A 25,743-nucleotide genomic window follows, 5' to 3' on the forward strand; every position below is an offset into this window, starting at 1 on the left:
GCTACAGACACTGCCAGCCATTTTATAGCCCTGAAAAATCCCCCCACAATATTCCTATTTTTTCTTTCGCCGTTTTCTCTTTAAAAAAAAAAATTCCCACCGCCCCCCCCCCCAAAAAAAACAAAAACCGCAAACGAAATAAAACAAAACAAAACAAAAACAATCAATCCAGCCGAATAAAAAATCCAACAACAAAATGTCGGCATCATTCCAACTGCGAGCCAGCTCATGGATGAACGCAGTCAACTTGCGCTCTGTAGGACTCGCTGTCATTTTTATCTTGGGTGAGTACGGAAAAAACAAAAGAACCGCTATCTGCTCTGTCGGATGCCGAGAAGAGGCGTTTTTTTTTTTTTTTTTAGGCGATGTTGCAAACGGACTGGTGTTGGGCTGGGGCTGACGTATCTGGGAGTCTTGTTTTGCGAGTGTCAGGGAAGAGAAGACGGGGGTGAGGGGGGGGGGGGGGGGGGAAGGACGCTATATAATTATATAGAGGATTGTTATCGGAGAGATGGCGTGTGCGAGTGTGCGGTTTCACGGCGAAAGAGAGCCGCAGGAGAAATGAAACGGGAGCTTTCGCTAATCTCCCCCCCTCCTCCTCCTCTTCCTCCCTCCTCTCCGCCACAGCCTGAGATGGCCAGCCTGCAGGTAGCGTCTCACCTAGCTGTGCTTTGGGAGTCAACCCCGCCCGCACATGACCAAAAAATTTGAAAAAGCGGATCGTGGTTTTAGCGTGGCATCGTTCAAACGCGCACACGCCCGCGCACACTGCATCCATCCCACGCCCAGGAGTGCAGACTGTATCGGTGTGTAGCACAGGCGTATTGTATAGAAGCTTTTTCGCAGTGTTATGTGCAGTTGCGCGAATACCGTGCCTTGGGGGGGGGGTACAATTTCTGACCCTTCCGTACAGTAACCTTTCCGCATTCAGCTTCTCCCGAGTGCCCGTCGGCACCGGCCTCGCCCGCTCCCCAGCCCTATCGTCAATTTGTCGTAACACGACGCCCAGAAATACGGGCGCTATCGATTTGTCTTCGGCCTGCGGCTTTCGCGCTGCGCTGCGCTGCGGCCGGTGACGTCACAGCCGCACATCTGCAGCCGCAGCTGGGCCGGGCGGTAGGACAGCGGCTCTTGATTCTTGCTCTGAAAGGGGGCGTGCTTTTAATCCTTTGGCTTGTCCTACTACAACAGCACCTGCTGCTGCCTACTTTAGATCTCTCCGAGATTGTATTCTACTACTGTTAGAGCGACTGTGTAGTTTATTTTTGCGGGCGCTGGGCATCCTGGGATGAGACGTAAAACCGAGGTCCTGACTCTCTGTGGTCATTAAAAATCCCAGGGCGTTTCTCGAAAAGAGTAGGGGTTTAACCCCGGCGTCCTGGCCAAATTTCCCATTGGCCCTTACCAATCATGGCCTCCTAATAATCCCCCTCTATGAATTGGCTTCATCCCTCTGCTCTCCTCCCCACTGAGAGCTGGTGTGTGGGGAGAGGACTGGAGCATCATCCAGGTGGGGCTGCACACTGGTGGGGGTGGAGGGGATCCCCATGACCTGTAAAGCGCTTTGAGTGGAGTGTCCAGAAAAAGCGCTATATAAGTGTAAGCAATTATTATTATTAATTATTATTATAAAATGGTTTGTGTGTGGGGGGATGGGGGTGTCTTGTAATGAGAAACTGCACCTCTGCTGTCCAGTTATTGTTTTTCACTGCTTATTCGTAAAGCAGAACGAGAAGAGAGAAGAAAATGCTGTAGCTACAACGGGTTGTGGCTTTGAGCGACGCGTCCGGTGTTAAATTATGCGAGAACTAAGGCAGAAGGGTTTCAACCCCACGTCTCCCTGCTGGTTACTGTCGTCATGTGGAATTGGTCGAGTAGTTTCCCCCAGGGTCTCGGAGAGCATATCGACTTTGAAGCCACACGGATGGCGAGTTCCACGGCGTGGCGTGGTCCACGCCAGAGGCACCGCGCGCTCTCGCCCTGTCTGCTGCGGGCAGGCAGGGTTCTGTGCGGGTGGAAAAGTGAGTCAGGGAGAGGGTGAGACAGGGTCCGGATCTCAGCCCCGGGGAGAACTCCTAGAGGATAAATTAACACCGGCAGTGATTAAGAAACAGTTGGATTTCTCCTAGGTTTTGGGAGTGCAAACGGGCTGTATAATTTGTGCTAGTTTTGAAAGCAAAGCTGTACTTGGCTCTGAACTGCAAAGGGACACTCTTAAGAGCAGGGGCCGTGCAGACCATCTTGATTTCAAGTACTTCTAAAGATATCCGGTCAGCTCAGACTGATGACTTATCATCCCGCTGGCAGAGACCCAAGCTAGGATCATCTTCTGAAGAGAACATTGTGTAACATTGTGCTTGCGTGAATGCCCAGTCTGACCACTAGAGGTCACTAGTTCCACGTGTGCCGCTCTCTGCATGACATCCTCAGCTGTAGAGGATCAATCTGGATTCTTATTAACCGAGTGCCCCTGAGACAGACACGCTAAACTTCACTCAATGGGGAGATTCTGCAAAAAAAAGCAGGTCTGCAGGTAGATTCCTGAGTAGTGGAAAAGTTGTATCTTTTAAAATCGGCTTTATTGCCAATCTCTGTGATTTTCGCACTGGATTTGCACTGTTTTCACCATGGGGCAGTGTGAAGAGATGTATTATACATCTGTATGTACTGTAAACACAGCAGTAGTATGGCGTAGTAGTTATGGTTTTGTATCTGTAACTCAAAGGTTGCGGGTTCAAATGTAACACTGCTATCATACCCTTGTGCAAGATACTTCACACCTCAATGGTTCCAGGTGTATAAAAGGGTACAAAGATACATTGCTTTTGGATAAAACCCCTGCATGGAGTTTGCATGTTCTCCCTGTGTTCATGTGGGTTTCCTCTGGGTGTCCTGTTCTAGGAACACTGCAGTCCTGTAGGAACAGTGCAGTCCTGTATGCTGCAGTAGTCTTATTCATCTTGACCGCTCAAGGGTCTGACAAATGTGTATTGACTGCCTTCCTTAACTACAGTGATACACAGATGTACAGAATATGAACTATATGTACATTCTGCAAGACTGAAAACTCTCCAGTGGGCCTGAATGTTTAAACAGTTAAATACCAAACCGAGTGGTTAACATCCTGCAGGATACAATTTTAAACCCAATGCAGTAGCTGACAATGGAAGGAAAACGCAAGTGTCTTAAAGCACTGACAGCACCCCGACACAGGGCTTGAACTTGTGTACTGCAGGCTCACTGCCCTGGCAGACTGTCCCATATGACAGCATCCTGGCCGAGTACCCGTACTGACTGTGCACCCGTACTGACCGAACACGCGTACTGACCGAACACGCGTACTGACTGCGCACCTGTGCTGGCCGAGCACCCGTACGTGCTGAGCTACCGTACTGGCTGAGCACCCGTACTGGCCGAACACGCGTACTGGCCGAACACGCGTACTGGCCGAACACGTACTGACTGAGCACCCGTATTGACTGTGCACCCGTATTGACTGTGCACTCGTACTGACTGAGCACCCGTACTGACTGAGCACCTGTATTGACTGCGAACCCGTACGTGCTGAGCAACCATACTGACTTAACACGCGTACTGGCTGAGCACCTGTACTGGCCGAACACGCGTACTGACCGAGCGCCTGTACTGGCCAAGCGTGTATACTGACTGAACACCTGTACTGACCGAGCACCTGTACTGGATGAACACCCGTACTACTGGATGGCCATCACGGAGCAATAGAGCTCCTTTCCTGATCTTTTATATATATGGATGTTAAACACAAGCTACGTCGGGACCGATTGTGCCTGCAACGTGTGTATGAAAGTGCGCGAGGGAGGCACGTGTCACTATTTGCATGGCATGACTGTGGCTTCGCATACATGTGCCAGTCCACACGTGTGCATCAGTGTGTACAGGTGTGTGGCAGTCCTCAAAGACGGGGTGTCTCTGCTGTGACGCTGCTGCTCAGCTGCTCTGCAGAGTGCGTGTCCGTGAGAGGGATGTGACAGTACAGCGCATCTGTCGGTGGGCCTGCTGTGTGGTGCGCAGTGCTCTGCTTTGCCTTATCTAATGACCTTGGGTTTCAAAAAGAGAGGGGTGGGAGGGAGAGCCGTACTGCAGTATTTTATTTGGCTCACAGGGCTCACTGTGGGAGCCGTCAGTGGGTCGGGATTCAGAGTTGCAGGTCGGACACGAACCTTTCTGAACAGCAGATCCACTTCACGATGTAAAGGGGGGTGGTTGGGTTGGGGTACGCAGGGGTGAGAAGCGAAATGAACTTTTTTTCCAAGGGCACTTGTCCCAGTCTCACCCTTGGCGTCCAAATTCTTGCTGTTATGAGCAAGTGATGGATCTCATTTACCCCTTTGGAGATACTGCAGACATCCATTCCCTGATCCTCAGTGCTGGATACATAGTCTGCAGTGCTGCTGTAGCCAATAGCGAGGACAAAAAGACAGAAAGTTTGGTTCAATAAAGCTCAGCTCTGAGATTCGTACAAATGGCTTCCCTTTCTATATCCCCGTGTGAGTAACAAGCAGCCAGCTTCCTGTGCTTTCTTATCAAGACTAAAACACTGTTAAAAAAAGTACATGCAGTATATAGGATGGAGGTATATTTAACCAACACAGAAAGATTGTGTCCTAGAAATGCACAAAGGGCAGTGGGATTGTAGAACAAGCTACGCAGACGTGGTTGCAAGCCGATACCCTGGCTTTGTTCAGGAAACAGCTGGATGAGCTCCTTTGATAAATTAGCTAGGAAGGAGAGGAACTGAGAGAACACAGGGGACGATTTGAGAGAACGCCAGATCTACAGCACAGGGGGGAGCTGAGAGAACACAGGGTCTACAGCACAGGGGGGAGCTGAGAGAACACGGGGTCTACAGCACAGGGGGGCACTGAGAACACAGGGTCTACAGCACAGGGGGACACTGAGAACACAGGGTCTACAGCACAGGGGGGAGCTGAGAGAACACAGGGTCCACAGCACAGGGGGGAGCTGAGAGAACACAGGGTCTACAGCACAGGGGGGAGCTGAGAGAACACAGGGTCTACAGCACAGGGGGGAGCTGAGAGAACACAGGGTCTACAGCACAGGGGACAGGTGAGGAATTGAGATAACACTGGGTCTACAGCATTGGGGAGGGGGGGAGGGGCCCCACTTTGATCGGTGCTGCTGTTGCTGTTGCTTATCCTGCTCCTGCCTCAGATACTGTATAGAATAATTGCAGCAGCAGCACTGGGACTCTGTCCAGAAACTCCAAACCAACTGCAGCAGAGGACCTGTGCTGCGGTAAAAACCACGCCCACAGGCAGACAGCACAGGGGAATTTAAACAGTCAGCTCTCTCTCTCTCTCGCAGTGTAGCACATCAATGCTTGCTGATGCACAGTCACAGGAGCACAGAGAGCTGGGAATGACCACAGGGAAACAGATGTCTCCCATTCCTCAGCAGTACAATCCATGCTGGGTTATATGAGCTGCACAATCTTGTACAACATAGGAACAACAAAGGATTATTTTTATTTTCACTCCACATCTGAAAAAAGCTAACCTAAGGAATAAGGTTTACTATGGTAAATGTTCACTGTAGCACACTGTTTAAAAATGGTACCTTATGCAGTGTGAATGTTGAAACCATAGGAAGCAAAAGAAAGTTAAAAGTACAATAAAAGTGCTGAACTATCATGGCAAATTTAACATGGTACATTTTCATAAAAGGAATGTGTATGCTGACAAGCTTGAAATACCTATGTCTAATGTCTAGAATGAAATAAGGTCTTGCATCTTGTATTGTAAATCCTGAAATGTTTCCTTGAGTTCAGCTCTGTCTCTCAGGCACTGCACTGTAGTGACCAGCTCTATCTCTCAGGTGCTGCACTGTAGCGACCAGCTCTATCTCTCAGGCGCTGCACTGTAGCGACCAGCTCTATCTCTCAGGCGCTGCACTGTAGCGACCAGCTCTATCTCTCAGGCGCTGCACTGTAGTGACCAGCGCTGTCTCCCTGGCGCTGCACTGTAGCGACCAGCTCTATCTCTCAGGCGCTGCACTGTAGCGACCAGCTCTATCTCTCAGGCGCTGCACTGTAGCGACCAGCTCTATCTCTCAGGCGCTGCACTGTAGCGACCAGCTCTATCTCTCAGGCGCTGCACTGTAGCGACCAGCTCTATCTCTCAGGCGCTGCACTGTAGCGACCAGCTCTATCTCTCAGGTGCTGCACTGTAGCGACCAACTCTGTCTCCCTGGCGCTGCGCTGTAGCAATCAGATTTGTCAGTCACCTTCACATGCTCTGTCCTCCAGGCTCGCCAGTGAGCTCGATGGAGGTGATGGTGAGCCACAAGCTGAATGCCCTCAATGGCTCCACAGTCCGCCTGGCCTGTGCCTTCACCTCATGCTACAAGGTGGACAACAACAAGTTTGGTATGAACTGGACTTACCAGTCATCATACAACGACACAGAGGAGATGGTGAGTAACCACGCTTCCGTCTACAAAACCCTACAGCACGAGAACAGGAGGCCGCGATGTGCACGAAGTCACCATCCAGCACAAAGCACAAAACAGAGCATGCACAAACTCCTACATATTCTCTAACCATCTAGCCCTCTGTTCTTGATGTAGAAATTCAACCACAGGGCCTGGCATATTCATCAATGACTTTGACACAGACTCAGTTGGCCGATGCCTCTTGCCGTTCTGTGTGGAACTGTTGCGCACTCATTGCAGTCGGATGGCGCAGAGCGTTAACAGCTCGCAGCTGAGCGCAGTTTCGGGGTGACTGTGGCCCTGGGCTCACCCCTCTCCCTCTCTGTCTCGGCGCCAGTTTATGACCTACAAGCACAAGATGACCGCCCTGCCCACGGCTCAGTTTGAGGACCGGGTCAAGTTCTCGGGGAACCTGGAAAAGAACGACGTGTCGGTTACCATTTCCGACGTGCAGACCTCCGACGAGGGCATCTACAACTGCTTTGTGCGCAACCCCCCCGACAGACAGCAGGGTCACGGGGTCATCAACCTAGTGGTCATCACGGAGGGTGAGTCAGCCCGGGGGCATTCGAGAGGTTTCACAGCTCTGAGAGCTGCTGTCCGGCTCCTGTGCCACATTTAAAGCTGCGTATTTATATACAGTTATATACAAAAGTGTCATTCGCTGTTTTACCATTTTTGGGTTTTTTTTAAATTTGATAGAAAGATTGTGCGTCAAAATGTGAAGAAAAAGGTCATGTTCAAGTTTGTATCCTGCACAGTTTGTGTTAACATGCAATGTGACAAAGCTTTTGCATACCACTGTATACTTAGAATCCATGCACCAAATCCACGATCATCTCGCCACCTGTACACGACTGATGCGTTCCTTTTCTCCAGCAGCAGGGATTGAGGAACATTTCAAAACGCGAGGGAAGTGCAGTCATCGAAGTTTGGTGCAGAAGAGAAGTGTACTGCTAATAGGTCCATTTCTGTGCAACAACTAACAGCAGCGTACAGAGTGTCCTATTTATTGTGTGCGTGATTAATCAACCCTCCCCACGGCTTTTATGCTAGCTCTGCCTTTTCTCTATTTCCAAAGTGTAAAAATAGGTATGTTTACAGATGGCGCTTTATTATTTTATTAAACTGTGGGCGTACAGCGTCATGCCTTCATCCCTCCTTGCCAGGAGCACAAAGCGTTCAGCTCTGAGGAGCACAGAGAAGTATCTACATAGAGCAGCTGAGGATCAGTTCCAGATGTGGTCAGGGGAGGGGGAGAGGGTGTAACAGAGTGAGCCTTTACAGCTAACGGAACATGATCACTTAAAGTCACTACCAACTTTGAGAAATGTGTAAGTGCCATTATACTTAGTATATTTTTAGATTTGACACTAACAAATGACAGAGGGCAGCACAGCCGCCCAATGATTAGCATTGTTGCCTCGCAGCACTGGAACCCTGGGTTCAATTCCTGGGGGTGCTGTCTGTGTGGAGTTTGCATGTTCTCCCCATGTTCGTGTGGGGTGCTCCAGATTCCTCCCACAGTCCAAAGACATGCTGGTGGGTTAATTGGCTTCTGGGAAAACTGTCCCCGGTGTTTGTGTCTATGTGTGTGTGGCCTGTGATGGGCTGGCGTCCCTTCCAGGGTGTATCCTGCCATGTGCTGGGATAAGCTCCAGCACCCCCAGGCCCCTGAATCTGACAAAGTGGTTAGAAAATGCATGGATGGAATTGACTTAATTTAACAGAAGGGCTGAACATGCAGGTTCGGAGGCCGAGCTGTGCTGTGCGCTGCCTCCACCGCAGTGTGGAGAGAACTGGTGCAGACTCCCACCCTCTCCAGAACTAGCTTCCCTCACCTGCAGCTGCACCCACCGAGACGGTCTTTACACAGTAACAAAGAAGCATTCTCCGTTTCTTTACCCAAACTGCAGTCCACGATTACAGTTTCCCTGCCTGCATCTGAAAGATAGCAAGGCAACATGGGGAGGCCTTTCGACTACATGGCTGGACAGCTAGCTCCAGTCCCCTGCCTCTTTTTGTGTAAAGAAGCGCTTTCAAATCTTAGTCCTAAATGCATTATTTGTTAATTCCGATTTGAATCCACACTTTTACCAGTAACCGCGTGCTGTAAAATTCAAACAGTTTACAGTAAAGAGTTACTGAAGTAGCTTCTTGCTGGCAGGTACAGTACTGTGTACTGGTCTAAAGGCTGCAGGAGGTTAGACAACACAATCATGTCGGGGCATCTGTATAGGAAAAACATACCAGCTGTTAGCAGCGTAGTTCTTTCCATTGAATGTTTTGTATTTAGGACACAGTTAGGCAACTGCAGCCACGAAAGAGTCAGACTGCGCTCACCTCGGTCCCCTGCGAATCTAACGACGCAGCTTTGTTTAAATTTCTGAGCGAGTCAGAGCCTCTCTGCGCGTTGGTCCGATCTGACTGTGGAAGCTCTGGCCAAACTAGACACAGCAGCGCAAGGACTTGTTCTTGAGGTTCCCCATATCAAGTGAAACCGGCTCGCCCGCCTGCCGCAAGACTTGCAAAACACGGATTGAGAACAGATTTTTATATCGCGCCAGGCTGGGTCTCGGCAGGGTTGCAGAACCCCTTGCGGTGAGCTCTCATGGATCGACCAGCCTTTAAAAGTGGTATTTAACCAAGGGGGGCTCGTGAGGAAGAAAGAGGAGACAGCTATCGATTCCTGGCGAGCTCATTTTCCGCCGCATGGAGGCACAGCTGTCTGGACTGGGTGTGAGCGAGGATACTGCGTCTGAGAAGAAGTCGTTAGTGGGACTGCCTGTATTAAATAGGGTACCGCTACATTATTCAGCTGAAGCGTTCACTGAACTTTGGAAGTACAAAAATTTGGCTTAAATCCCCAGTGAGACACAGCCTATAGAGCTTGAGCGCGATCCCTCACAGCGAAATAAAATAAGTTGCTTCGGATGACAGTCAGTTTAGTAATTAACTTACTTTTAAGCAACTTTTACATTGTATTCAACTGGTGTTCGATATAGAGTTGAAAAATCCTTAAAGCAGTAGCACATAACTAAGAGAGGAGTTCGTCAGAATCCTACAATAATAAACAGGGAAACTGTATGAAATAAATCTCCCCTTTATCACTGTTTTTCTTTAGGATAGAAATGATAATCCCACCTTGCTTAAAAGTAAAGGTAAATCAGATAAAAAAGGACCTGGAACAAGCTTTCGCACGACTAGATAAGACAGATAAGACTTTATTAATCCCGTAGGGAAATTGATGTGTTACAGCAGTCCAGCCCAAGACGAGCAAAAACAGACATCAGAATAGTTATAAAACAAAAGACAACAGAATAAATTAAAAATAAATAAAAAATAAATACATAGGTGTGTGCAAAATGTGATGATGATGATCATAGTCACTGTAAAAACAATAAAATATGTGCAAAATGTGCATAGGTTTATACAGACTGATTGTCCAAAAAGTACAATGGAGCAAACATGCTGTCCATAGACGAGCAGATGAAGGGCTAACAGTCCTAGCCTAGGGCAGCGTTATACACCCTGACAGCCGCCGGGAGGAAAGACCTGCGGAAACGTTCCCTTGAACACCGGAGCTGGAGCAGTCTGGTGCTAAAAGATTAGCGACTAGATTAGCGTGAAGCACTGGGCAAGTCTGGTACTGGTGCACAGTGCTCTTGCCCCCTGGAGGGAGCCAGTCCAGTGTCACGGACTCCTAGCGCTGACACCGCTGCACAGCGAGACGTTAGAACCACCAGCTCACGCACAGCTGCCTTCACAAGATCGCAGAATAAATACCAGCAAAGTAAAGCGATCACACCGGCATGAGTTCAAATTAATGTGGCATTTGAAGGCGAAGCATTACTGCCTCGCCGCTGGGGCCCTGGGTTTGATTCCGGACCTGGGGTGCTGTCTGTGCGGAGTTTGCATGTTCCCCCCAGGTTCACGTGGGTTTCCTCCAGGTGCTCCAGTTTCCTCCCACAGTCCAAAGATATACTGGGAGGTTAATTGGCTTCTGTGAAAACTGGCCCTGGTGTGTGTGTGTAAGTGTGTGTCCTGTGATGGACTGGTGTCCTGTCCAGGGTGTAGCCTGCCTACGCCTGCTGCTTTCTGGGATAGCTGGGATAGGCTCTGGCTGCCCCCCCAACTCTGAACTGGAAGCAGCGGTTAGCAAATGGATGGCAATTGAATTAAATTTGCTTTTAACATACATCACCACGAGGAAGGAAAGGGCACTCGATTGCTTAATGATCTCTTAATGATGATCGATTTGAGCTTTAAAGGAAGGTATAGTGCCTATAAATAAACCCAGACAATGAAGATCAGTTTTTCACGTTCGCAAGCCCAGGTGCTTCTGGACACAGTGGGACCACCTGAAATTAATATATACTGGATTTAAATATAACATTTTCATATTTAAGTATACAGTGCTCTAAAAAGTATTTCCTTATATTTTGTAATGTCTGTGCATACTGCAATGATCAGTAACTCAGACAATGAGGCTCATCAGTGTCCATCCATCCGTCCTTTTTCTGAACTGCTTCATCTAGTTTAGGGTCACGGGGGGAGCCGGAGTCTATCCCAGCAAGTGACAGGTGCAAGGCAGGGTACACCCTGGACAGGACGCCAGTCCATCACGGGACACACACAGACACACATACTCACGGTTTTCCCAGAAGCCAAAAATTACCTGCCAGCATGTCTCTGGACTGTGGGTGGAAACTAAAGCACCCAGAGGAAACCCATGTGAACACGGGGGAGAGCATGCAAACTCCACACAGACAGCACCCCAGGAATTGAACCCAGGGCCTCAGAACTGCGAGGCAGCAATGCTCACCACTGCACCACTGTTTCACCCTCATTGCTTTATCATGAATACAAATGATGACATAATACAACATTATTTATGTTATCTCACTCCACGCTGTATAGGGCCGCCAGGCAGCTGACCATTTCTCAATCGACACTGAATCGTGAAAGACTTTTGCTCAGGCTTCAGACGTGCGATTAGAAGTGTAAAGACTTATAAATCCTGAGTAGAACAGGAACCAGAGGACACAGGTGGGAACGACGTGGAAGTGCTTTCAAAACCCAGACCGGAAGGCATTTCTTTACGCAAAGGGGTTGCGGGGGGCTGGAACAAGCAGCCCCACCTTACTGTCGAAGCCGATGCGCTTCAGGTCTGCTGGCTGCCTCTTATAACATGGTAGCTAGATGGGCCCCCCTGGTTTGCACTCCAGTAACCCAGCTGCTCCCCTCCCCCCCGCAGTGCCCCCACCTCGGGACTCCACCATCGCGGTGATCATCGGCGCCTCAGTGGGGGGGTTCCTGGCCGTGCTGATCCTGTCCATGGTGGTGGTGAAGTGCATCCGCCGGAAGAAGAAGCAGGAGCTGATCTCGGACGAGCAGAAGATCGAGGAGGAGTGCAAGACCGACGGCGAGGGCGGCACGGAGGAGGGACCCAAGTAAGGCGCCACTCGCTCGCTCGTTCGCGTTCCGTCTGCCCCCCCCCCGCGCTGGTCCGCACCGGTGCCGGGACCCCTAACCTTTCACCCAGCTGGCCTGCGTGGACCACTCCAGCGGCTCAGTGGAATCACCCCCTGACGCGCGCGGAGCTCTGTACCCCACGACCCCCTCAATAGGCGTTTCACAACAGAGCTGTCTGGACCGCCAGATAAATCACCTTCACCAGGGCAGCCGACATTGCAAGAGCCCCGTACAGTCGCTCACGCACCACTGACCAAAGCACTTCCGTCCGGATGAGCTCTTACGAGCTGCAGGCAGCACCAGAGCTCCCTCTTCTGAACCACTTTATCCAGCACAGGGCCGTGGGGGGAGCCGCAGCCAATCCCGGCAAGAAATGGGCACAAGGCAGGATACACCCTGGGTGGGACGCCAGTCCATCACAAGTCACACGCAGACAGAACCACACACACTCACACCAGGGCCTATTTACCCAGAAGCCCATTAACCTACGAGCATGTCCTTGGAATGTGGAAAGAAACCAAAGCACCTGGACGAAACCCAAAGTGAACGGGGGGGGGGGAACATGCAAACTCCACACAGACAGCACCTCAGGAATTGAACCTGGGGCCCCAGCACAAACCTCACACCCAGGTTCCTGGTTTGTTACCCTACATTGCTTATGCACATTTCCTTTACGTGGCAGTCATTCGGACTGAGACAGAAAATACGTCCGTCAGATGCGAGTGAAATATCTCACTGCAGATCCCCAGTGTGCTCCAGAGAGATCCAATCCAGGGCCGGTCAGCATATTTGCCATCCAGGAAGTCACCCTTAATTAGCAGTGCATGAAGACCTCATCCAATTCCAAGTTTTCAGACCAATTTATCGTTCAAAGAAATCGAGAGCAGACAGATCAGGTCCTGGGTGTTTGTGTCATTCTAAAATGACCAGCTTACGGGGCGACAATAAATTTGAGAAATTCCACGCTGAAGGGAAACGTCTACGATGTTTCCAGACTAAGGCATTTCCGACTGCCGGGGGCACTCAAAACTGAGCTCTTTCTTTTCCAAACCTGTCTGCCTGGCCAGTAGTAATATTCAGAAGTTCCCTTTGCATATCAACATTAGCACACTCTCTGACAATACTGGCCACAGCAGATGTGACAGTACAAGTGCCAGAGACACAGTGGGCAGAAATTTACATCTTTATTGATCAATCAAAAGCAGAGCCCAGAACACAATATTGTGCAAAACTGGTTGCTCATCTGCTGCGAAATTTAAAAAAAACTCACTCAGCTGTAAACAGTAGCATCTCTGTAATCCCACTGTTCATTTTCACACGCTGGACATTGTGAGAATTCCCATTACGACACGTTTCTGGAGCTAAATCAGCAAAGAACAAGGTGCAGGTTTTACAGGTATATACCAGGCATCCTATGTAAACTACAGCACAGAAAGACAGGGCAGTCAAGACAGCCTTATCCTCTTGGTCTCCTAGTAGCATTTTAAGAAACATTCAGCTTCAATGCAGTGCAAGCCGAGGTCACGACACAACACCAGGCACGAAGCAGAGCACACTCCAACCACAACACAGGGCTCCAGTAGCTTGGGTGCATTTGTCACCATTATTCTGGATCTTAATGCTGACACTCATGTGGTGGCTGGCTGAGCGCTGGAGCAGGACATTCTGGGGGCAAACTGCTCCCCCTTTGCAGTGTTTGGTTTTGCTGTGTGTTCTTGCAGCTGTGCCAGTAGACTCCCCTTTCTTCGCTGCTGTCACAATGGCAGGGCTCTTTAATTCCACGAGAAATTATATTTGGGTTTATTCAATTTAAATTCCGCTATGAAATTTCAGTATCTAAAAAACAGAAACTTCTACTGGCACAAAATTTTAACACCGGTACATACCGGGTTTTAGTACCACGCTTACTTAAAGCCGCAAGTTGAGAAGGGATGCAGAGTATTTGCTCCTTCCCAGTGGTGTGTGTGTGTAGATGGAGGACCTTCAAAGACAAAACGCATATTGGCAGCTCAGTTCCCTCTCTGTTGGAAGCCCTCCTCCACAGCCAGATATAACCGAGACTGAGAACAATACTCCTAATGACCTAATGGGACAGCCGGGTGGGCGGCACGCTTGCCTTGACCTGCAGTGCGAGTGTCCCTACAGCTCCAGTCCAGGCAGTGCGATCCGTGACACGTTTTAACTGCATCCCCTCAGCATCTTCGCATTTGGAGAGGTGGAACTGCAGTCCCCCTCTATAGCTCGGATCCGGTAGAGGGGTATTCCACAAGCTCAGGAACTGGAATCCATCTGAACACTGGGCTGCTTAGACCCCCCGTTGCGGGGGGCTCGATCCTGGCACCCGTCCCCTAATCTAAGCACTGAACCAATCCTTAATTGCTTAATTAATGCCTTGGGTAGCTCAGGCTCAGCTGGAGTGATGCAGCAGAGAGAAATCTGGGTGCCAGGGTTGGATACCCCTCTTAAGACTGTGGGGAAAGGTGGGGTTTGCTTAATGAACTGGTTATCAATTAATTAATTAATTAATTAATTAATCACGCCGACGTTCTACAAAGTGCAACTCAATGACCTCTGCTCTTGTCTTTTTTTTTGTTTCTTTCTTGTCTGTGCTTTAATTTAACCAGACAACTCTAACCTACCTGCATGGTCCCAGATGATCAAGGCTTGACGGAGCCCCACCCCCCCCCCCTTTCTGGTAAAGAGATTCATGCCTGGTGTGTCTCAGTGATCGTGTGACTCCGATTAGCCCACCTGAGGTGCCCCCCAACTCTGGTTTCCCACAGGCTGCGACCTGCCATCGCCCCCCCACTGCGGGGTTGACACTTGGCCATCACTGGCGCCGTTAGTTCAGTGGAGTCAGAAGAGGCCCCGGTCACCCACTCTGCCCCTGTCCACTGCAGCAGAAAGGACACTAACTGGGAACTGCTGGGGGCAGCACTGCAGGGATCAGCAACTTCGTGCTGATTCTTTGCCATTCTTGATGACTAGTATTGATGACTGCTATTGGTGACAGGTATTGTTGACCGTTATTGATGACTAGTATTAGTGACCACTGCTGGTGACAAGTATTGATCACCACTGCTGGTGACCGGTATTGGTGACAGCTATTGATGTCCATAATTGATGACTGGACCTATTTAATGACTGATATTGATCACCTCTACTGATGTTCAGTATCGGTGACAGGTGTCGATAACCACTATTAATGACGAGTATCGATCACCACTATTGATGAGCAGTATTGGTGACAACTATTGATGTCCAGTATTGATGACTGGACCTATCTAATAACTGATATTGATCACCACTACTGATGACCAGTATTGAAAACTGGTATGGATGACCATTATTATTGACCAGTATTGGTGACAGATAGTGATATCCAGTATTGATGACTGGAACTATTTAATGACGTATTGATCACTGGTGTGGATGACCACTATTAATGACAGCTATCGATGACCACTACTGTTGACAGCTATTGGTGACAGGTATCGATGACCAGTATTGATGACTGTCATTGCCAGTGGTGATTCCCAAGTGTGAACCCCCCACCCTCCAAGGCACAGAGCCTGTTCTGTTCACCCCCAGTGGGTACTGAGGGAATGACGCGCAGCTCAGCACCACGGTGTTTCGAATGCCTGTGCGTGAAGCTCAAATTGGAAATGGTTTGTCTTCTCCCGTGACCAAATTTGACATCACCAGCTTCACACCCGCTGCCCGAGCGCACACGAACACGGGCGGGAGCACGGAGCCCAGCCCCAGCCTCATTCCCAAAGGCCTCTCCCTGAAGGCCACTGGGGGGCGCTGTGACCAGAGCCTCCTGCAAGTGAGGGAGGCCAGGGGGGAGGAACAGTAGAACTGTGTTTCTGACCCGCCCCTCTGAGCACAGAGCCTGGACCGACAGAGCTGGAGTGAGCCCAGCGTAGAAAAAGAAACACAAATGCCAATGTATATTTTCCATATATATATCATTTTTCATGTTTTATGTATTGCAATACAAAAAAGGCCTGGAAAGATACAAGGAGCTACACATGAAAATATAGGGGGAAGTGCTGCTGCTGCTGCTGCTGTGTGGCGGTTAGAGATTCCTGACCTGAGAGCCTTCTGTGTGGAGTCTGCATGATCACCTTGCGTTAACAAGGGCTCTCACCAGGTGCTCTGACGTTCTCGCACCGTGTATGTGTGTGTGTGTGTGTGTGTGTGTGTGTGTGTGTGTTGAGTGTGTAAGGATGGTGAACGTTTGCAGACTGCCATACGCCCTGTGCTTCAGGTGTAGTCTGAGGGCTGCTGTGAATGTTCATTACAATTGAACTATCTTGCAGATACATATTGATAGATGTAAAATGTCAGTATGCAGTGTTTCGAGATTAAAATCGTTTTCACTACTCGGTGTATCTTTCTGGCCATTTTTACATTGGAATATATATATATATGAAGAATACACAGGACTTTCCGGGGCTGTCTTCTGTGTGGGCAGAACCATTGTCGTGATGTCCATCTGTCTCAGTGTCTGTGTGTGCACCCCAGTACGACCCGCGTGCCGTTCTCAATCTCTCCCCGCCACCAGGTTTCCCAGCGACACCGGGGACGCCCCGAGCTCAGATTTCGCACGCAGGTCGCAACAATTCCTTAAACAGTAAGAGGAGGGATAAAAATGCCCAGACCTAATCTCATCTCTCAACTGCAGAAGGAAAAATCCAGCGCACTGTATATCCTCTAAGCAAACGGAACCAAGTGTTGTTTTTAGGAGCTAATGTCCTGTATTCCGCCCACTACAGGACAAGTAGAGAGTATAAGCACCGAAGAAAACTGTACTGCTGTACCATACAACAGCTTTCCATCACTCCCAGTCAGAAAGACAATTGTAAAGTGTCTTTTTAAAACATCTGAGAGTATTGTAACCTCTAGGCTCCGAGACTGATTCCTGCCAAAGTGGTCTGATGCAGTGAATACCAAATACTCCGACACACATTCAGACAGTTCATAATCATGTCAAATTTAGTGATCCCACACGGAACGGACACATGAAGAAAACACATTCTGAAGGGGTATTTTAGATATTGACTGCAATATTGAAAAGGTATGGAGAATACCTACATGAAGTGCATTTAAACACAGCTACACATAACATTGGCACATAAGCCATTCACTGAGAAAGTATGTTCATGTTTGTTTCAGGCACAAATGTTATGCCTGTTGTAATACAACTGCATTTCAATATCAATCAATATACTGTACATCTGGCAAAATATTTCATTTGCCAATGCAACATAGAATTTTCCAGCCATTAAAAAGGTTGCAAGATATACCATATTTCTTTTGTGAAAGTGATCCATAAACTGTAGTTTACTAAAAGCATCGACGGACCGCTAACCTGCTGGTCAACCAGTCAACACTAAGAGCATCAGCTAACAAATAACCCACTGGTCACCAAGAATGACACCCTGTTCTTCGACTGACCACTAGCCCGCTGGTGAGTGAGAGCGTGGTGTCTCACACTGTGCCCGACCATCTGCTTCTCAGAGCCTCTGCTTCGTCATCTCCCCTGATTGGCAGGGGTGGGAGGGATTACTTAATCTCACCACCTGACCGCTTCTCCATTTCTCTATTACTATTTCACCCTTAGTTATTCCGAAGCACATTTTAAATACGTGATAAAATATGGAATAAAGGAACCACAGTTTATTCATATTTTGCACCCTTTCTTCGAATTGACTAAGCACATGATGCCCCCAAACTGTTTTCGGAATCCAAGACATTTCCCAAGAACTGGGACAAACTCTGATGGAGCTTCGGCAGAGTGCAGAGGGGACGGTTTGTCCGGTCAGCAGGCGTTTCGGTTTCGAAGAGCAGCCCCTGTGTCCTGGCTCGTTCGATCCCAGTCTATAAGCGGTGCCCTTGTCTCGTCCAGCAGCACGGCTGCGGTTACAAGGGGTGTGATGGCTGTCGTGCGTGTGTGTGTGTGTTTGTTTTCCAGGCACGTCTACGCCCTGCCCGAAGACGTCTACTGAAGCTTGGCTTGTCTCTGCTGTCGCCTTTTTCTCCTTCCAAACAGCACTGCCGCCCTCCATCTAACCTGCAACTCCTGTTTGCTGAAGCCCACTTCCCCACACCTCCCCGCTGTCGACCCTTTTTGGACTCTCCCACCTGACCGCCCACTCCCCCCCACACTCTCTGCGCTTGGTAGTGACCAGCCGCCAGGACAGAACGTCGAATGAGGAATGATGGATGGATGGATGGATAAGTCGCTTTTGCTTTCTATTGATTGTGCCACAGACGGCTAAGGAGCTCAGAACAGACCCTCATCCCTGCCCACAGGCACACACCTCTCTCAGCCTGGGAGAGGGCCAAGGCCTTCAAGGAAAGTGGCCTTTCCCTCCATTCATCTCCTTCCAGGTTTTCCGCCTCTTTCTCCCAACTCGTGACGTTCAAGGCTCTCTTCCTCCCTCGGGATGTATTCAGACTCTGCTCAGCAACCAACAGCCCCCTCCCCACCTGCCCCAGAATGCAGGATCAGGCGCGTGTGGACGCACCGACCCACCTCCTTCATGAATGAGGGGGCGACGATCTGAACTCGTTCTGAAGAAGGGACAGTTCGTCTCTTGTGGACACAAGCCCTGCCTCGGTCTCTCAGTCTTTCGGCAGTCGTAGTTCATTCTGGGGCAGACAGCTGGGGGTGTCTGCTTGCCCCCTGGTGGCTGGTGTCAAGGGCGCCCACGTGTGCCGATGTCTCTCGGCATCTCACGGCGTGTGTGCGTGAGCACTGCTTAGTGGACCCAGTCCCGGTCCTGCAGGCCCAACACACCTGCTGGGTCTCGTTCCAGCCCAGATGAGTCACCTAATTCGGGCCCGAACTGAACGGAGGAAGAGCTCGACTGGGCCAGTCTTACGTTTTCGGACCCAAAAGTTGGCAATTTTGTATTTTGGTATTTTGTTGGCGTTTTTGTTACTAACGAAACGCAGTAGTTCAAGGGAACGTTTAAGACCTGAAAACAGCCGATCGAAGGGGTCAGCCAAGGGGTCAATAGCGTAACTGAGAGCTGGGCTGGGACGTAAAGACGAGCAGGTGTTTGGGTACCCCAAACCAGGACTGGGGATCCCTGCCTTTGCGTACATGCAGTTTTGCCGTGTCCGTGCGATTGTGTACAGTAGCTTTCTTGTAGCGGATGTTTTCACCTACTGATATGTTTTAGCTGAACAGGGGGTGGAAGTGTTCAATGGCACAGGTGTCGGAAAGTCGCGTGTGCGCGCTCAAGGAGTCAGGGTTGATACGTGTCTATGTGCCGTAACAGGTAGAGAGTAGGCATTTTTGAATGTGTATTCTGTGCGTACGGATTAAATGGGCTTTTGTCTTGGGGTGGGGGGTTTATAGTAGTTTTGGTGCTGCAGAAACAGTGCCTGCCCCCCGTTCTCCGATATTCCGTGTTGGGGGGGGTTTCACGTCCAACCCGGTATCAGTCCGGGCTGATCGGGCCTGCCTCTCGCACGCTGGCGTGTTTCTGCCGCAGCAGAGCCCAGGTCAGTTCCCACACTCCTCTGGTACACCAGTGTCCGCGCAAATCAGCTCTTCGACACTCGCTGGCTGAAAACCAAAAGGATCCAAGTTCCTCTCCCCCCTCCCCCACCAAACTTGCCCGATGTGCATGCCCGGCAAAACACTGCACGCAGACGTTTAGGGCAACGCAGAAAATGACTTAATAATTTTAAGCCAAACTCTATTGCATATCGCTATGATTGTTGTCATGCTGCGTGACTGTATTTTGAGCGTACAAAGCACACATGGCCGTTTTCGACATGTTCTCTAGCAGCACACTCTGACATGTTGTATTAACTCTGGACGGCTCCTGCAGGAGACTTGCCCAGTGCAGCCTGGTCAGTGGGAATCTTTCCTGTGTTCTCAAGTGTTCCAGTCTGACAACATGTAGGCAACGAGTCATGAAGCAATTCACACGTTGTACCAGAAAGAATAAGGTGCTGGATCCCGAGATGAAGTTAAACAGATGAGTTTATTGCATGCAAGGAACAATAAAGCCGAAGTCTTGTTTCCCGCAAGAAACAACAAAACCGAAGTATTGTTCAAAGTGCCGGTACAAACTTTAGGTTTATATAGTCCTTCCTTGCTGCTCCGACGTCATTCGTTATTATGGTAAAGGGGGGAGGTCACGTGTTTGACCAGTTTACAGCTTTTTGGCCAAATGGTCAGGGATTAAGTCCCAGGGGGTTCCCTAGCTCTCCTAGCTCGCATCTGGAATCCTTATCAGTTAACCCCCTTTCCTGCCATAAACCCCTGTTGCTTAGAAGTCTCATCTTCATGCAGAAAGGACTTAAAGTTAACATCTTGTCTCTTTCTTCAGTACTAAGAGTGTTATACAGATCCACCCATCTTCTAATCACTTTCCCCAGTTCAGGGTCATGGGGGAGCCGGAGTCTATCCCAGCAAGCAACGGGCTCAAGGCAGGATACACCCTGGAGAGGACGCCAGTCCATCACAGGGCACACACAGACACTGACAATGACACTGGGGCTAATTTTCCCTGAAGCCAAATAACCTCTCAGCATTTAGACTGTGGAGGAAAGCGGAGCACCAGGAGGAAACTCACGTGAACACAGGGAGAACACACAAACTCCACACAGACAGCACCCCAGCAATTGAACCCAGAGCCCCAGCACTGCGAGGCGGCAATGTTAACCACTGTGCCTCCCCGTTGTAGATACACTGTGTCATAATCTAGTCAGAATATAACAGCAGAGATACCGGGAACTACAGTGTTTCAAACTGACCGGTGTGGGGATAGATTATTCGTAGCACCGTGACAATTGTGCCAAGTGTGAACCAGTGATGTGGGACTCTGTCACCACTGCACTTAAATGGTTATGCGGAATTATTTCCTTTCCTCACTGGTTCAACGTGTGTAGAGATGCCCACCCAGAGCTCTTTTTGGCCTGGCTGGAGTCTGAGATAGGGGAACCCCCAGGCCTGGGCAGACCTGCTGTGTAGCAGAAGCCACAGTGGACCCGGGTGGGACCAGCCAGCTCAGCTGTAGCAGTTTCTCCTTCCGCAACACGCAACAAATTCCTGACAGCTTCACTTCCGCACTCTTTTACAGAAAGGCTTATTGCGTGTTTGAAATGTCTGCCAAGATTTGATCCATATAAAGGTGTTCGTGTAGTATTATCATCGCTGCTGTGAGGATTCTGATCATTCTTATCGTGTCGTACTACTGTAATCAGGAGCGCAGATCTGTTTTTACTCACTTGCTCCTGCTCTGGGGGCGTAAGAGAGAGTGGGTCACCGTATTGCCAACAGGCGGGGGGGGGGGGTTGGGCTGCATCACCCAACTCCGAATGAATCGGTTCCCCTTGCCGAAATGCACATGTGATCAGTGCAGGCCAGCCAGGTGGCCTGAGCCGGAAAACCCCGCCTCCTACGGCACTACCCCGATATCCCACTACAAATCCAAAACCCATCCCCATCTGCTTCTCAGCTAGTTCTTCCTCTCCCGTCAACTGCCGAGATGAACCGAGGAGAGACGTTTCCAAACTGACTGCCTTGAATTCATGAAGCGACCCGTGCGTACTGCAGCAGATCTGCCAAGGCTCACGTTAACAGGCCTGTTTGTAATATTTAAGGCAGGCCGAAGCGATGGACAGAAATTAGGGGTGCATGATGTATTAGAGGCCGATACATTATTCTCCGATAAATGGGAACATTTATTATTATCGGTCCGATATTGGAATTACAGCCAATAATTACAACCGATAATGCGGCGCCCTGTTTTCGTTTGCGCAGCTAGTTTTTAGAAGCGCACACTGACGCACCAGACTACAGTACAGCCGCTGCAGAGTGAACCTGTCGGGTGTGTGGAACCCTTTCACCAATTTTTAATCAATGACCCATCTCCACAGAGCTTTCTTAACCCTCATTACACAGCAACTGTGGATTATAGTGGAAACTTGCTTTTAAGAATGCAAAAAAGTTAAATTATCGGCTCTCGATATCTGTGTCGGCCACAACAAGGTGTTAATCATCGGTTCTCGTTATTGGCCCAGAATTCCGTATCGGTGCACCCCTATCAGAAACACTGAGCTCAAGCAGCCCTAAATACGAAGCACTGAATCACTGCTGTTATACAATACTGGTGCTACAAGGACCAGCCTGTTTATTTCGGACCCTTGCCACAGCAGGGAGACTTCACGGCCGAGATCTGCCGACACTGAAACGTATCCTGTGCCATTTGTGAAACTGCGCCAAGTGCCCTGTGAGTTCTTCTACTGGTACGGAGCTGTGGCAACCAGTACTGCCCTCTGCCTTGACTCCACAGCGCGTCCTGAATCCGAGGATGAAGGCGGGGCGGGGGGGGGGGGGCATCAACTGCCTGTCTGCTTCGCTGCCCTGGGTTGGAGGGTCCCTCACGTCATCACGGGCAGCAGTCAGCTGCTCTCCTTCCAGGTGCACCCTGGGTAGGAAGGCGTTCAGACAAGCCAGCATAAGCTGCAGCAGGAACTAGACAAGCCCTCGCCTGTCGGTTACGGGACAGGCAAATAATAAAGAGGAGCAACATCTCTGATCTTCAGGGACAGGCAGAAGGATCCGGGTCCCACCAATCTGGACAAACATACTGCATCCGGTGAGCACGCTTGCTCAATTCGAGACAGGGTTGCCTGCACAGGGTTTCACGGCAGTATAGACTAATTCTACGGTTCGATTCCCCCTCCCGCCCCCGTCTAAGAACGCGAGGCCAGGTTCTTTGCAATTTTTCAGTTTAGGAGATTGCCAGATTGTCTCTCCGGTTCCGATTCTGACATGTTTGCTATCGTTCGCATGCCTATTCAGGGCAGTATCCAGACAAGGAGAAAAATGGCTCAAATGAAGCTCCCTTTTAAGGAGTATGAAGTTAAAAGAGTCACTTCATATAGAAAAAGTATAGTGTAATGTTGTGGCTGTGGGTGAGCAGGTTTTTACAAAATGGACCCGTTGTTGGTTTTGAAGATGGGGGTCTCGGTCAGCCTGCAAGCGTCAAGAAGAGGCAACCGGAAAAAGACGCTGGCCATCTAAAGCACTGTCTGTTGCTCCCATTGTGCCATTCCTCTTCCGGAGGAGAGCTGCTCTCCTAATACAGCAGCAGAGGTGCCAATCTGTCCACTTCACTTGACCTGCAGCCCACGTTCTGATCCGTTTGATCCATTTATTTTAATTGCCTTGGCTTCTCGATCTGTCGCGAAAGAATAAAGTTCCTGGCTGTGTGATCAAGAGTTGATGATGTTAAGATTTCAGCGACAGAAAGGCTTAAGAGTCCGTGAGAAACAGCTACACTGCGGTTGGCAAATGTGGAAGTATTTTACGCTGCTTTGAGAAACCCTAAAGTGCCGGGAGACTAGAACTTTAGGAATGTGAGTGTGCCAGCATCTGTAGAACAAAAATTAGAGAGGTTGGAGAAAAAACAGTATTGCACAAGACAGGATTGGGCCATCTAAATAAGCCAGGGCCTATTCCACCCAAGAACCTTTCCTTTGTTAGTAAAACCGGATTAAATTCCCTGATCTTTCATTTCCTGGACACCTAGTAGTAAAGGAAGGAGGAACCATGGTAAGACCTATGAAAAAACATGAGCAGTGAGCAAGAGCAATTAAAAACCAGTGTGATCCAAAGCTTCCCTGCACCCCCACTAGATATTGGGGCGCCAGGGGACCTAGCTTTCATCCCAGCCTGTCTATATAACCCTGCATGCTCTGAACATGCTGCGTCTCGCGGGACCTCATACATGAATGACGCTAACTGCTTGCGCTACGCTGTACCACTGAGAATGACATGTGAACACTTTGCATTACGTTTGCTAAATATTTTCAATAAACTTGAGGAAAAACGAGAAACCATCTGCAGAGGTTATGGTGGTCTTTCCCAGGCAAATAAAGAAGGGGGGGTGAACTGAATACCTCATTTGTTTTCAGGGGCGGTGATGCCGTTTGTGAGCTCTCTCTGTTGAATGAGGTCACAGCAATGCAAAGCACAGCTTCATGAACAAAACTGCTGGACCTCAGTCATTACACCTGCCTTTCTATCACCAACCAAGGGAGAGGAGTCTGAGCAGAAGGCCTAGCAGATCCTTAGGACCAGAAATACTGGTATAGCCCTAATCCTACATGTTTTATAGGACTCTTCAACAGGCAGTTAAAGATCAGGCTCAGGATCTTGACTGATGGGTCAAAGACTGGAAACAGAAGACCTTACAGGTCCTTAGGACCAGGAATACTGACTTAGCATGAGTGTACCTGGAGCGTAACAGGGCCTTCGTGATCTTGTCCTCACTAAAGCGCTCAGTAATCCTGTTCACAGCTGAGGCCACCATATTACAAGGTCACAGCCACTCTGGAATCAGCTCAAGGGGTTAAAGCTTACAGGTTGAAAAGAAAGTCAGAGACACTGGACAGCTAGATGCAGCAAGCTCAGGAACAGGCCTCTACCTGTGGTCTTGTCCACCCCTGCCTCTCACCCATGACCTGCTTTCTGCAAAGCAGGCTCAGTCTTTGGTTCCGACACCTTTGCTCCTGGAAGTATCTTGCACACACACTGCCCAGGCTATCACCAATAGCACTTTCTGATTTTTTCCTAACACTGGGGTGGAAAGGCAAACAAAATGATTTCAGAATGCTGCCCACTGTAAACAACTCCACATCACTCCACACAGCAACGTGTTAATCACAAAATGAGTTGCCTTTCTCCTGCCTTCATTGTCTAAGTGCTGAGTCCAGTGCCAGTCACTGCTAATCATCCTTTGACTTGATTGAAAGACGAGCTCCCTCAAGCTGCTTTTAAGCAGGTCTAATTGCTGATCAGGGCCGCAGTTTATTTGTAGTGTAGCCAGATATGAATTAAGCTAAGTGCTTATATTAAGGGGGTGATTTATCCATTTCCTGAGCCCATAAATCGCCTGTCCCCTTTTCTGATAAACCTGCTTTGTGTTTTCCGAAGATCACACAGCCCTGCTCGATATCTTGACAGACAAGCGTGGACTCACCCGGCACATTTTAAACGTGGAAATGAAGGGGCTTGCAGAGAAAGCGAAAGGCATCTGTCAGCCGTCTACGAAAAACTCTTTGCTGTCAAAACTCTTCCGTTTTTCCATGAGGGAAGCAATCAGGTTTGATCCCTGCCCAGAGCCCAGGAGCTCTGCTCACCACTTTCGCATCACACTTGTTGTAAGTTGCAATCCTGCTGTGCTCTCTACACGCTGATCTTAACAGCAACTGCAAAGGTCAATGAACACATCTGGTACATAATATGAATACTAAATATGCCTAAACTGGTGGATAAAATCTTACAAAATCATCTAGGAATTCACCTTGAAAACACGAGCAAAAGGCACTTTTTCTTAAAATATAAGAATGGAGGCCATTCGGCCCAGAAGGTTAGTTTGATTCCTTGAAGGCAAACTGCTTGTGAACATAAGAATGATGCTAACGAGAGAACGTCATTCAGACCACCTGGCCCAATAAGTAGGAAGTATCTAAGTAATCCAAGGATCTCATCAATCAGTTTCTTAAAAGAAGCCAAGGTATGGGCCTCAACCACATGCCTGGGTAGCTCGCTCCACACTCCCCCCACCCTTTGTGTAAAGGGCATGATTGTTTGCTGGCTGCAACACATTTTTAAAACTATTTTTCACCCTTAGTACTGTAATCGAATCAGCACCCAAATTGTCCTACTGATCTGCTGATCATACATTAATAAAAATGAAGGGACTGGCTCCAGCAACATTTCACAAGAATTGAGCACAC

The 25,743-nt window shown here is 49.3% G+C and overlaps 1 protein-coding gene across 2 annotated transcripts; it reads left to right on the top strand.

The window, feature by feature from the left end:
- On the top strand, positions 1-23,841 carry scn2b (sodium channel, voltage-gated, type II, beta). Of its 2 annotated transcripts, none has more exons than XM_088939525.1 (5): positions 1-284; positions 6,305-6,471; positions 6,827-7,037; positions 11,747-11,942; positions 17,945-23,841. In XM_088939525.1, exons 1-5 carry the CDS (start codon positions 197-199, stop codon positions 17,976-17,978), a joined length of 696 nt encoding a protein of 231 aa, XP_088795651.1. In that variant the 5' UTR covers positions 1-196; the 3' UTR covers positions 17,979-23,841. The 2 variants fall into 2 exon arrangements, with proteins under 2 accessions (XP_088795651.1, XP_088795650.1); XM_088939524.1 differs by lacking the exon at positions 17,945-23,841 and adding an exon at positions 14,589-17,935 and having other exon boundaries at positions 45-284.
- The last annotated feature ends 1,902 nt before the right edge of the window (positions 23,842-25,743 follow it).

This window comes from Atractosteus spatula, chromosome 22, assembly GCF_055471065.1.
Source record: "Atractosteus spatula isolate fAtrSpa1 chromosome 22, fAtrSpa1.hap1, whole genome shotgun sequence".
Classification (NCBI taxonomy): domain Eukaryota; kingdom Metazoa; phylum Chordata; class Actinopteri; order Semionotiformes; family Lepisosteidae; genus Atractosteus; species Atractosteus spatula.

Coding starts and splice junctions, on each gene's coding strand:
- scn2b (XM_088939525.1), top strand. CDS start 197: ATGTCGGCATCATTCCAACTGCGAGCCAGCTCATGGATGAACGCAGTC. Junction 285..6,304: donor CGCTGTCATTTTTATCTTGG/GTGAGTACGGAA, acceptor TCTGTCCTCCAG/GCTCGCCAGTGAGCTCGATG. Junction 11,943..17,944: donor GGCACGGAGGAGGGACCCAA/GTAAGGCGCCAC, acceptor TTTGTTTTCCAG/GCACGTCTACGCCCTGCCCG.